General features: G+C 39.6%; 1 protein-coding gene across 7 annotated transcripts in view; it reads right to left on the bottom strand.

Moving 5' to 3' along the window:
- Nucleotides 1–11,600, bottom strand: part of NUP58 (nucleoporin 58) — a 39,339-nt gene extending 27,739 nt beyond the window's left edge. The window contains exons 1-9 of one of the 7 annotated variants that reach the window (XM_071736152.1): nucleotides 11,297–11,600; nucleotides 7,592–7,731; nucleotides 6,297–6,335; nucleotides 4,710–4,862; nucleotides 3,535–3,669; nucleotides 2,673–2,807; nucleotides 1,747–1,771; nucleotides 1,241–1,306; nucleotides 266–440 (exon numbers count right to left, since the gene is read on the bottom strand). In XM_071736152.1, the coding sequence (XP_071592253.1) occupies nucleotides 266–440; nucleotides 1,241–1,306; nucleotides 1,747–1,771; nucleotides 2,673–2,807; nucleotides 3,535–3,669; nucleotides 4,710–4,862; nucleotides 6,297–6,335; nucleotides 7,592–7,731; nucleotides 11,297–11,412 (984 nt within the window). In that variant the 5' untranslated portion in view covers nucleotides 11,413–11,600. The remainder of the gene's footprint in view (nucleotides 1–265; nucleotides 441–1,240; nucleotides 1,307–1,746; nucleotides 1,772–2,672; nucleotides 2,808–3,534; nucleotides 3,670–4,709; nucleotides 4,863–6,296; nucleotides 6,336–7,591; nucleotides 7,732–11,296) is intronic. The other 6 variants (XM_071736102.1, XM_071736113.1, XM_071736143.1 and 3 more) reach the window with 6 other exon arrangements.
- Nucleotides 11,601–13,072: the final 1,472 nt, after the last annotated feature.

Genomic DNA, 13,072 nt, shown 5'->3' with positions numbered 1-13,072 from the left:
GGCACACATTCTCTTCTGCTGCCTTTGCTACACAGGAAAGCTCTCCTGAATAAAAGCAGCTTTATTGTTCTTGCCTGTATCTGAAAATACTGATATCACAGTCTCTCCCATAAACTTCAAACAGATTACATCTGATGTAGTTTTCTTACCTTTGTTTACAACTCTTAGCTTGAATACAGGTTAGCTTGACTGATGAAGGATAGTTAAAATATATGAAATAATCAACACACAAACTCAAGTCACCAAAACTTATATTCAATTATACCTGAGCAGTTTCCACCTTCAACTTGTCAATATTAAGAGTGTTTCTCTGTAATCCACTGGCAACTACAGACAGAAGTTGTTTCAAAGCTTTAATGTCTTCTTGTACTTTAAGCATTGCTTTAGAGGACATTCTACTGATTTCTTCCTGAACTTGTTTTTGTTCTTTCACAAATTTCCTGGGAAAGGAAAAAAGATAGGGGTAGAAAAGAAAAACTAAATATTGAACCAGATCAATGTGTTTACCTTCAGGTCACATTATTTAAATAGCTATAAATTTTTCCAAAATTTAAGTACTGAACAGTAGAATTACCATATAGCATAACAGTACCTTAGGTCCTAGAATGCTAGTACTGTGAAAAAAACAAAAAAACCCAAACAAAACCCAAAAGCAAACAACCAAAACAAAAAAACCCCCACAACCCTGAATTTAAATACCAAGTGCTGAAACATGTTATGCTGAATCCTGACATTGTATATATACATACAATTTAATTTTTATGTATATACTAAAATACACAGTAACTATGTTAAAGTAATTACTACTTTGAAATCATTAATACAGTGACATACAACCTCTTTGACTAGTTTACAGCTTGCCTCCTTCCTGCCTGAGGAAAGGGTCTTCAGCCATTCTCTCTGGTCTATATGAGCTGCACAATCCACATGCAGTTATGGACATAAGGTTCAACACTTTCTATGCATGTGCAACAGGCTTAATACTTCCAGGGAGAGATGAAACAGATACTATGAGTATATTTGTTATGCATCAGTATGTGTTAATGCATGAAAGTGAGGCTGAAAAAATAAAACAACCTAAAACTTCAGCTACTAGAACTATCCACCTGCTGCTCCCAGGCCTGGCCAAAAGGCCTTGGGCTAGTTGGTTATGCTGCATGCAGCAGAATCTGTCAAAGAGCATCAGACAACATACAATACTCTAACTATTCAACAATCAAAAATGAAAAACACTACTTACTGTAGATTTTCTACATCTTGACAGATTACTGGAGGTAGATTTTCATCCTTTAGGGCTTTGCTATCCCTACAAGATACAAAGCATGCTTAGGTGGTGCTTTAATACTGCCAAACATTTTTGAACTGCTACTAAATATTATGAAAACATTCAAGTGACTGGTAAGTTTTTTGCACCTACTGTATGCCACAACTAGCAAAGATTTGAATTAATGCACACAGGTACTATGCCAGGTCCAAGCCTGTGGTGAAAGCACTGTACCCATTTCCAGAGACCATTCTCAGACACCATGATCAGTCTATAGTGGATACCAGATGAAATCACACTTGATGGGAGAATTGCAGCGTTCAAAGTTACAAACCACTATTACTAAATTGCCCACAATGCAAAAGCTGGCCAGGTACATTTATTCCTTTTTTTTTAGGATCAAAGGCAGGAGAAAAGCCAACATATTTAGTTCAGCTGTTTTTTAATAAGACATCGAACGCAAAGAAAATCTGAACACTTACTCGGGTCTTGTTCCAGTTTTGTCACCTAGAAAAAAAATTCCAGGTCAGAAATAAAACTTTGAAGAACATACAAAACAACCTGAACGAGATTTTAGGGAAGCACTAGTGACAATAATCTGCTTGATTTCTCCTGGTGAGAACAGACTAGGGTAACCATAAAAGAATGGTTTTAATTTAATCCACCTTCACAGATAAAATATATTTTTAAAAAATGATGGTTCAACAGTTGAGAGGCTAATTTCTTGGCACAACTTGTGTTGGCACAACTTGACAAACAACTTGTGTCACTATACAAGTCACTACTAATACATAAACACCTGGAGTTGCACAAGAATTTCTTCCTGCTTATGCAACCACAACTCACTTAGACCTGCACCCACAAAAGACTCAAGTGTTCAATACAGCAATATCAGTCTCCTCTAAAATATAAATGCAATTAAAGTTTGTTCATGGGACTTCACTAAGAATTCTGCTACTCCATTAAGTTCAATAATGAATGAGCTTTTATGGAACTGAAGACATCACTGCTTACTGACTACTTACATGTTCTACTTAAAAATAACTCTGCTTCTCCCCTCTAGTGGCTATTTGACATAAAGCTGTTTAGATAACTAACAGCTTTTCAGCAAACAGTCTTATGAGTCTTCACTTGCAAAAACCTAAAGGGTTTAGATCCTGGTATTGTTTTATACTTATTCTAAATAAATAAATTTAATTTACATTTCATTTGCAACCAAAAATCTTGTTCTTCTATACAAGCACAATATCCAAGAATGCAATGAAGTGAAATGTGAGCAGGGGGTTGAGAGAAGTTAAATGTTTCTGGCTTCAATTCCACATTTCTAACACAATTGAACAGTGTCTTTGCTGAAGTGCTCTGATAATTTTGTAAATTAAAATTAAAGAATTTTTTTAAAGAAACTTACTCTTTTTGTCTGAAGAACTACTAAAATCAATGCCACCAAGACCTTCATTGGCAGTAGTGGAAGGAGCTGCAGTTGTCCCAAGAGTTAAACTCAATGAATTCTGCCCAAGTCCTTTAAAAAATCCAAACAGATTTTCTGTATTTAAAATGTTGATAATTAAAACTTATTTTAAACTAAAAGCACATAAAATCTTTCTCGCAGTTTCAGTGCCCATTTACCACATTTGGATTTTAACCTATGCAAATTAAACAGAGGAAACATTGCATGAAGTCTCATGCACCTGTACACACACGGTTTATGTCATTTCTTCCCATTACGAGGCAGCTAATTAGATAGCTAACTTAACAGCAGCATTTTAAACTCTAAATGAAACAGAAATGTACTTAAGAGCAATGTTACCAAGACTGCAACACAGTGCAACAAAGTTTTCCACTACAGCTGAGAAGGACAGAAGTCAAAGTGACAGTAGGAACAGATTTCATTCAGACCAAAAGCCAGATTAAAACAGAGAGCTGTTAACTCCTCCACAGTAAAAGGAGATACTTTTGTTTCACTGCCCTCTCCCATTATGATCAACTTGCTTCAGTCAACTATGGCAAAGAAAAATTTCCCCATGCTGTCATCTTTTATAAAAATTGTCAAGTAAAAGTGAATTTAAGAACAAGAAAGAAGGCAACTATTTCAGATTTTATTTTTATTGCCCTAGAATATCAACATTGTTCTTAACTGTAACACTTAAAAATTACACGTCCACAGTGTTAAGAATTAGACAAACTAATTCTTATATTATGAATTTATATAATCACACATTAAATACCAATCATTTCAGAGAGAAGGAGGAAAAAACTGAAGCAACTTTCACCTGTTGCTGCTGTGCTTGTATTCTGGAAGAGTGAACCTCCTAAACCTGCTAAGGCTCCTCCTAAGGAAAGGCCTGTGGAGGCAGTTGTAGTTGGAGCAGTCGTGCCACCCAAATTTAATGTAAACCCAGTAGTTCCTGCAGAGAAAGCAAACCAACTTCATGCAGACACTGCATTTCAATACATCCAGACAATCTGAAATAACTGAAAGGTATGAACAGCATCTTTATCCTAATTGGGTAATAAGCTCAATCATGGTTTTTATTTTCCTGGGATTTCCCAAAGCCATAGAGACTTTTGAATTATGCATGATTTCGTTCTAGAACATAATCTTTATTAGTTCTTACTTTCAACTAAACAAATTTTGAGAGTCCCCCCAAAACACCAGCGGACCTAGAACCTGGCACAGAATTTATTTTACAGTGTAACAGATATAACAAGTGCTATTGACCTTTTATATTAAAACATTAATGTTTTATGTGAAACATTAAAATATTTTACACAAGACAGAAGATACAAGAACATTTCCTTCACGTTCCAAAGCATGAGCCTTCTTCTGGGATTAAGCATCCCATCTTTGGGTAGGTCAGGGAAGAACTGAGTAAAGAAAAGCCATAGGCATAAAGGGACATAGGACACAGACAGCTGAGCTCAAATACAGGCTCCTGAAGTTAAGAAAAATTAAGTCTTAATTATCATTACACATTGTGCAGTTTAGCTGAGTTCATTATGATGGCAGGTATGAGCCAGTATCAGGACTAGACTGTTAAAACCTTTTTCCCCACGACTAGTTAACCATTTCAGGACATCTAAACAAAAATACAGACATTTTCCAGACTTTTCAGCTGCATGTATAGGAAGCTATCAACATTCAGTGGGCTTGGAAATGACAAAAAAATATTTTACGTGACTAACCAGCTCTTGCTAGACCTCTAATTAGTTAGATTAGATGCTGCCTGAATCCCTGACTAACCTCTAGACAAACATAAAGCTATCTGTATTAGGGTACCCAAATACACAATGAACCCTCTTATTGAGGACCACAAGACTTTGTAAATACTAGAAAGACATACAGCATAGAACTGCTTTACCATGAAGTTTTATTGTTGAAAAAACAAACAAAAAACCCAAACAAAAACACCCCACAAAACCCAAAAATCCCCAAGCACTTTTTTACCTGCTGCAGGAGTTGATGTAAGAGCAGATGATAAGGATAGGCCACTTGCTGAGGTAGAAGTAGCAGGTAAAGCAAATGGAGTGGCTGAACCTGCAGGTTTGTTGAAACCTAAACTAAAGCCTGTGGTAGCTGCTGATGTGGTGGCAGGTGTCCCTAAAAGAAATCAAAAAGCAATTATCACTCTCAGAACACTGAGAATCAATGCTCAATTCACCTTTTCTCATCTATTACCATTTAACCATCATGAGCACCACAGGATGCAACACCACATGCATCAAATAAAGTATTCACATAGCACTTTCAGATAAATTATCAAAGCTCTACAGACAGAGCTCTACAGAACTGTAGACATTTTTGTCCAGGATTCCTAACAGTCCAATAGGCTTTAATCATGAACTAATGACTCTATCTAGTGGTAATACGTATAAGAGTAAAAATAACAGCTTTCACCAAGAGCATCTGATAGAATCACCAAAGCACTGGTAGATCAAGCTATAAGCAATACTACTCAAAATACACACTTAAAATTCTCAATTGGAAGTGCATACCAGAATGTATGCATGTAGCCTTTCAGTTTTTAAACAAGAAAAATGTTGAAATATTATTCCCCAAAACTTTGCATTTGAAAAATTTTCAAGCAAATAAAGCTTCCACCACCTGCTGTTTTCACAGCAATACCTTTTACACTCTAGGATCTGTATTTCAAAATAAAAGAGGAATGTGCAGATACACATACAAACCACAATAGCAAAGCATAAGAAGCACTTCTCAGGAACTGCTGTGTGACTCTTTTGGATGATATAATTTGATACAGCTACTACAAAAACACTTGCATGGTACCGACTGCCATGTGTTATTCTGCAACACAGTCTTTCCCAAGTTTGCTGCTGCTCCTCCCTTCTTGTACCCATTTCATTTGCTTCTTAATCCAACACAATTTTTTCCTATTTACAGCATAGCTTCCCAAGTTCTTGAACTACTGTATGTATTGTAGCACCAAGCCCACACCCCAGGATTTGTGATACTCCAGTTCAGTTTCTCCGCTGCTCAGTTGCTGATGTTTAAAAAGGAAACAACACCTGCAACTACCCACATATTCCTGTATTTCTAATGATATCTGAAAAAAGGTCTCTGAAGATGGATCAGAGAAACAAAAGTAAAATATTTTCAAGATCCTTTCCCAGATATACCCTCTTTATTCTTTTAAAAGAGGTAACTACCAAATAGATCTGTTCACATAAAGTTCATAAAAGCAAGAAATTCTGTATGAAGAATTATCTGATAAGGCATTGTACCTCCCCTCTGCTGAAGGCCGAGACTGATTAGGATGACATAAATACAAAGTATAACTCTTCACTATGACCACAGTCACTGCCAAACAGGAATGGATTAATCCTTTAAGGACAAGTAACAATACCCAGAACTGCAGGGCTCCACTCTGGTTCACAGCCTTAACATTGGGCAGCAAATGAGACTGCAATTATTATGGGGAAAAGGCTCACATATGACCACTCACTTTCTACAGTACAAGACAGACCCGATTTTTTTTTCCCTTGTGTAACACCAAAAGCCAAATTAGACCCTTACCTAATGTCAGTCCTGTAGCAATAGTTGTTGCTGTTCCTGCTTCAATAATAATAATAAAAAAACATCAACAGAATAAGAACAGTAATTGAAGACCAGAGCAGTTACAATAGCAAAAAACATGAAACAAAACACAGGTAACAGTATCTCAGCACAAATCAAAGGACTTCAAAAACATGATTTCTCTTCATAAGAATCTGCTAACAATGAAACTGATGTTAACACAGCAGTATAGCAAAGTGTTTTTCAAATTTAAAACAAATGAAGGTAAACAAAAATAAGGAAACTAGTAATTCTGGCAAGTATTTTTTTCAGCCATATGGCAGTATATAACATTAGCATGTAAACCAGGAGATTTGCAGTGTAATAAAGAGGATTAGAGATCCAAAGTCTTTGTAAAATTCTGTTTCTTGGTTTAGGGTTTCTGCCAGACTGGTAATTTAAAGAGATTATTTTAAACACACTGTTATGCCATTTTGTATTTTAGAAAACTTCTGATTAGAAGACCAAAAGAATCACAGAGTTAGAAGAAAATTAACCAAATGTATCCAAACACAGTAAAACAAGCTTTCACTCTCCTAGTAAATTTATTTCTAATATGTTGGTTCTTAAAATGACACCTATCCACTCATACAGATGTACAGGAAAAAAAGAGACCATTTTGTCAAATATAAAAGAGCCAAAACGAAATTCATTAGGTTATGTGTCATGATGGCTGAAAAACAAAACAAAACCCACAAACCTTCACTCAGAAAAGTTCTTTTACATTCCAATATTCTTACAAGAATCTGTATGTTCATAGCCTGATCTAGATACTTAACAAAATAACAAATTTCTTCATGCATATTGCTAACATTAAAAAAACCAAACAACAAACCCAGAAACATTTACACCTGCAAGATTAAAGTATCACATTACAAATACCAAATATCTCACAATGTTTTAAAGTATTTTTCAGATCAAAATATACCTCAATCTTAAATTATTATTTTGATCATCTGGATGAAGGTTTAAGACTTACAGGCTTCAAATTATGGAACAATGTGCACATAGGCTCAGGCATAGTTTTTTGATAGCTGCATCTGTGTTTCTGCAGCACATTTAATGCAGCAGGTCTCATTTAATGACCTGTTAATTTGTTCAATGAAGCCTTTTTACAAAGCTACATAAACAATACTCTGAGCTACAGAACTATGGTAAAAAAATGCAAGCACATGATGAAGACCCAGTTTTTGTGCACAGACAATGTAGCTTAGTCAATGCTGATTCAAATTTCTGCTGTAAAAGAGTTTTTCTACCTGTGCTGGTGCCTCCTAGAGTAAAGCCAGTGGTGGGTTTTGATCCAAAAAGTCCACTCCCAAAGCCCACTGAAGGAGCTGATGTAGTTGCTGTAGCAGTGGAAGAGCCCAGAGTTCCAAAATTAAGTCCTCCTGTTGAGCTATTACAAAATAAGACTATTAGCAATAATTATTTTCCAAAATAAAGCCACCCCTGCCTTACTTCAGTTTCTTTCCCAAACCACCATTCATTTTCTCAGACCACACAGAACACAGCTGGACAAGACAGAAACCAAGCTTGCTGCCACCAAAGAAAAAAACCTCTCCTTTTTTCCTTCTACAGAACTCCCACAGCTTCCCTGACACTAACTCCAGGATTTGTTCAGCTTTTTGGTGATCTGATACATCCTGCTAGACCAGTGGGAAATTTGAACATCTCAGGTGTATCATCTCATTAGTTCTGCCTAATTATTCTCCCTGAACTACTGAAATGAAAGAACAAATGCTATTGGCAGCACAAAGAGTGAAACAAACAAACAGGCTGCTTTTCAAAGCAGGTTGCAAGTCCAGTTAAATATCTATGGTCAGAAATCCCAACTGACATTACTTTATTTCATTCTAAAGTGATAATAAGCACGGACACACAATCATCAACAACAAAACTTTGCCCTATCTTACCACCAAAGCACACTGATACATGAGTATCCTTCCCCACAGGTGCAACCTATAGCAGTCCCACGCCTAACACACTTCTTTCTTTTCTGACTGTATACTTTATACAAAAATAAACTTCCAGAGCTATTTCCACAGATGAAGGGAGAGAATCAGAGATGAGTCATTACCAAGAAAATCAAGCCTCTTATTTATTTTAAGTACACATTTTAGAAATTTCCTGGCAAATACAGAATAAATTTTACATTTAGCAGAGAATGCACTGTTATTGCACAAGACGTGCAGGAATAAAATAATTAATCTCTAATCAATGAAATTATATATAATAGAAGCCAGAATAAAAAGTTCTTAAATTGCCACAAATAAATTATTTTTTGTCAACTTCCTGCTTCTGTTTATAAACTTTTCTAGGAAGTAGGTAAAATTTATTAACTTAGACATTTTGCATCCGTACAACAATAAGACTGAAACAAAATGCAACACAGACTTCAGGATAACAGCTGTCAAGAAACGTTTCAGGTGTTCAGTATTCTCACCCTGTTCCCTCACCTATCACTTTTTATATGAAAGCAAACTTCAAGGCTTAACAAATTAAACACTAAGGTATATTTTTAATCAAATGTAATTTTTTTTTTTAATAATTATAGTTAAGTTATGCAAGTTTTCAAAATATCTACAAAAGTGATCTTGTCAACCCCACAATTGTTGGCTGCAAGTTCAAAAGCTGAGAGTGAGTAATTCTTCAAGAAGCAACTGAGGAAACAGAGCAGCCAAGTTCAGAAGAACACAGACTGACTAATTGTCCCACTCCACTGGAGCCAAAGCATTTCAGCTTTCTTCATTCCTAAAATTTCAACATACCAAGCTAGAGCACCATGATCTAATTGCTTGTACTCTTAAAATGTAACACAGTGCTTCTACTAGTTGAGAGCTTATGTTTTTCATCTTTTTCCAGTATAAAAATGATTTTTCCCTGAAAATTCTTCTTGTTTCAGTATTCCAGTAGAAGAAATCTATGGTCCAAAATACACAAATAAACACCACTGTGGAAACACAATTGAATTTTCTTTGTTAAGGTAGAAAGAAATCAAAATGTAGAAATATAGCAATGGCAGTGTTTTTAACAGCAAGAGACAGCATTTGCCAGAACTACCTGCTCTCCACAGATGGAAGGAAGAGAGGGTCAGGTCCTCTGGCTTTAACTTCAAAACTAGAACAAGCATTGCATGTGGCTAGAGCACACTTTAGAGAACACTGAGTAATGAATGATCACTGATCTGAACTGCTATGGGTGCAATTCAGGAACTCTGTAGGCTGGCACCCCACATAGGCTCTGGGCCACCAGAAAATAATCTTTGACTGGTCACACTGATCAATAATACAGCCCCTTTCTTCTCAACAACTGTCAATGTTTTAGACCAAACTCAGAAGAATTAACAGCTCCTTAGATTTTCAGACATGTCCTCAAGCAAATCATCTCACAGGGATGCTCAAGATTCTTCCACAAATCATCCAGCTATTAAAAATACTTCTTTTTCTGTGATACTCCTGGACCAATAGCCCTGAGGACTTATTCTGCTCATAAGAATAAATACATAATTAAAAATGAGTACCACGTTAGCTCCTGTTAGTTTTGTTTTTTTTAACCTGACAAGAACAGTGAAATAAAAAAATTTAATAAGCAGTTTTTAATAGGTGCAGATCAACAAGAAAAAAGTTTCCTTGTTTCAGGCAGTATGTTTGAGAGAATGAATTAAAAAGTATTATTTAAACATTGCTCATTTTAATCACAGGAAAGAAGGTGATTAAACAGGCATGAAGCAAAAGAAGGTTGAACGCTGTACTAACTACATATAAACTTCAGTATAGGGGAGGTGGAAACAAAAAACAGAACCAAGCACAGGTAACAAAAATGTCAGCTGTCACAACAACAAAAGAGTGTTAGAAAAAATTCAAAACTTGTCCCCTATCACATTGGCTTCCAAACCAAAAATATATCTGCTTCAGATGAAATTCCCTTAAGTAGGCTTACCCTGTACATTTAGTTAGTGATTAATTTCCTCTGATTAGATTTGGGTAAAACTCAGTTGCAAAGCTCTGCTACAACAGCCCTAATCTTCAACAGAGGCATAAGAGCAAGCAGGTCAGAAAAAGCAATCTCTGCTAGTACAGTGTGTGAAGAAGAGAGAAAAACAACCAACCAACAAAAAAACCAAAACAAAATCACCACACAAAAAACAAAAAAACAAAACAAAACCCCAAACCAGCAACAAGGACTTTCCTAGTTTTTAAAGAAACATAAATACTAACGATAGCTTTGGTACAGAGCCTGCTACATCCCATGCACATGGAAGGACAGGAAAGTTCTCCCTTAGCCCCAAGACACTCGACACCAAACGCAAGGTTATATTGGCTGAAAGGATAAGGTTGCACCCAACTCCGAAGAAAGTAAAAAAACCCAAACAAACAAACAAACAAAAGGCATTTCACTTTTGAACGTGTGGACTGACATCAACAAGCTCCATGCCGCACACTCAGGCTTAGGCTGGGCTGGCACTTCAACAGGAATGTAATTCACATTTTATACTAAGAAAGAGATAACCGTGAAAGAAGACACCCTGCTTTGACAAAGACAAAATAACGCAAAATTTGAGGAGCATCTCCTTTTCTCACTCCCTACAGGGTACACTACGTCCACATTTCCGCAGCCAGCCGTGAAGCGGAGGAGGCAGGAGGGGCATCCCCGCGCCCCGGCGTGAAGCCGTTTCCTCCGCGCATCAAGGCCCCTTTGGCCCACGAGTGGGGGGGGAGTGAGGCAGGCGGGGAGGCCCCGAGACCCGCAGCCCAGGGTCTGCGCTTCCTCCTCCCGCCCTCACTCACACTCCCCCCCACACACACGGGCTCCCCGGGCCTGCCCCGCCACGGGCGCCATAGCCCAGGCCAGGCCCACCAAGCGTCGGCGGCCTCGGGCCCAGGTCGGGCCCGGCCGGGCCGCGGGAGCCTGGCGGCGGGAGCGTGCGGCAGAGCCGAGCTGAACTGGGGTCGGTGCGTTACCTCGACGTGGCGGCTCCGAAGGAGAAGCCCCCGCCTCCGCCTCCTCCTCCCGCTCCGGCGGCTGCGGCCGCCGCGGAGCCCAGGGTCCCCGCGCCGAAGGAGAATCCCGCGGACATGGCGGCAGCGGCCGAGAAGCGGGGCTGAGAGGCGGCAGGGGGTTGCGGCGGGGAGGGGAGGTGCGGGCGGCGGTGCGGGCCCCTCAGCCCCGCATCGCGCCCGGCGCCAACTTCGAACCGAGCGGCTGCACCGCGCGCGCGGACACCGGCCACGCTCTCAACGCGCGCGCGCCCGCCGCGGTGCACCACGGGTCACGCGCACTGCCCGCCGGATCTTAAAGCGGCAGCAGCGCGAGGGGCGGAGGCGGCGGCCCAAAGAGGGAGGGGGCGGTCCCGGTCCGGTGCTCCGCCTTTGCTGACCCTTGCTGTGCCGCGGCTGCTCACACGGGCCTCCAGGGCGCTGCGCTACCTCACCGACGAGCAGCCCGGAAGGAGGAGATCAGTTCCAACGCCAGCTGAAATTCCATGAAAACCCCAAGATTCACTTAATTTCCGTCCGAACCCGGGCACTCGGCCAGCCCAGCCCAGCAGCACATGGCCCTCCTCTGCCTCTCCGGGGACCCATCCTTAGTTAACACTCCAGATACGCGGCACAAACGCAGTTACTGCCCACGTTTATTGCCCTGATTGCTGCTCGTGTGTCCCTGCCAGGCTCCACTTCCCACCCGTGTGCCCTAGGGCGCTGCGTGGAGCTGCGTGAATGGTTCTGCCCCGTGAATGGTTCTGTCCCGTGAATGGTTCTGTCCCGTGAATGGTTCTGTCCCGTCTGGTCGCGGGATCACCACGCGTTCCTCACACGGAGCCGGCATTTGTAAGAATCCACTGCTGAAAGGCCGGGGAGCTTCCCGGGGTACCCCGGGCACCGCATGTGCTCAGGGAAAGGCGCTGAAGTTCCGAAAGTCGAGACGAACCACAGTGACATAAAAGGTTTCAGATAATTACTCCCAGAGTTTCTCAGAGCATCTCGAATAATACAGAACCCTCTGTTCTGCTGTGGCTGCTGGAGACTAAGGATGGTTGATGCGTATTATTTACTGAAAAGATCCTTGAGATTATTTAGGGGGGACTGGCTTGCTATCCTTTACATAAGGCAGAGCTTCAGGTATATTGTTAAATGTAATTTGTGATGTTTAGTCCATGTTTACTTACATATTGCATGTACATGTCTGTCTTCAGACATCTTAAAAAATGAAAAGTCCCCAAACTGCAAAATGTTAAATGACATTTATAGAGTGATTTCCAGAGTAATTTGTCTACAAATTCGTCTGATCTGACAGGCCATACCGTGACAAGAAAACTGAAGCAGTCAAAGGAGTGATGCCTTCGCAGCAGTATTTTAATAATTTGTGACAAATTATAAATGCCACCACTCAAAAACTTTCAAGTTCATTAAATCTGTATGTTAGTAAAAGAGGTTAATTTTGTAAAAAAAAAAACCCTACTGAATTGAGTCCAATTTAGATATTAATCATTAAACAGCAAGAACTAATACCCCATTCTGCAGCCTCTAAGCTTCGTTTTATCACATTTCTTAACGACTGCACAGAAAATTCATGCACAGGCACCTGCACAACTATGACATGGATCAGTCACCGTACAGATCATTACTTTGTCCTTGTATGGCCTGAAACTCCAACCTCCCCAACACACTTTTACTACTTATTTCACTGAGGCCTTTGACACCATCTCTCCTAATATCCCCACAGAGAAGTTGTCAATG

This window comes from Heliangelus exortis, chromosome 1 (genome assembly GCF_036169615.1).
Source record: "Heliangelus exortis chromosome 1, bHelExo1.hap1, whole genome shotgun sequence".
NCBI classification, from domain to species: domain Eukaryota; kingdom Metazoa; phylum Chordata; class Aves; order Apodiformes; family Trochilidae; genus Heliangelus; species Heliangelus exortis.
This window is presented reverse-complemented; position numbering and strand designations above follow the sequence as displayed.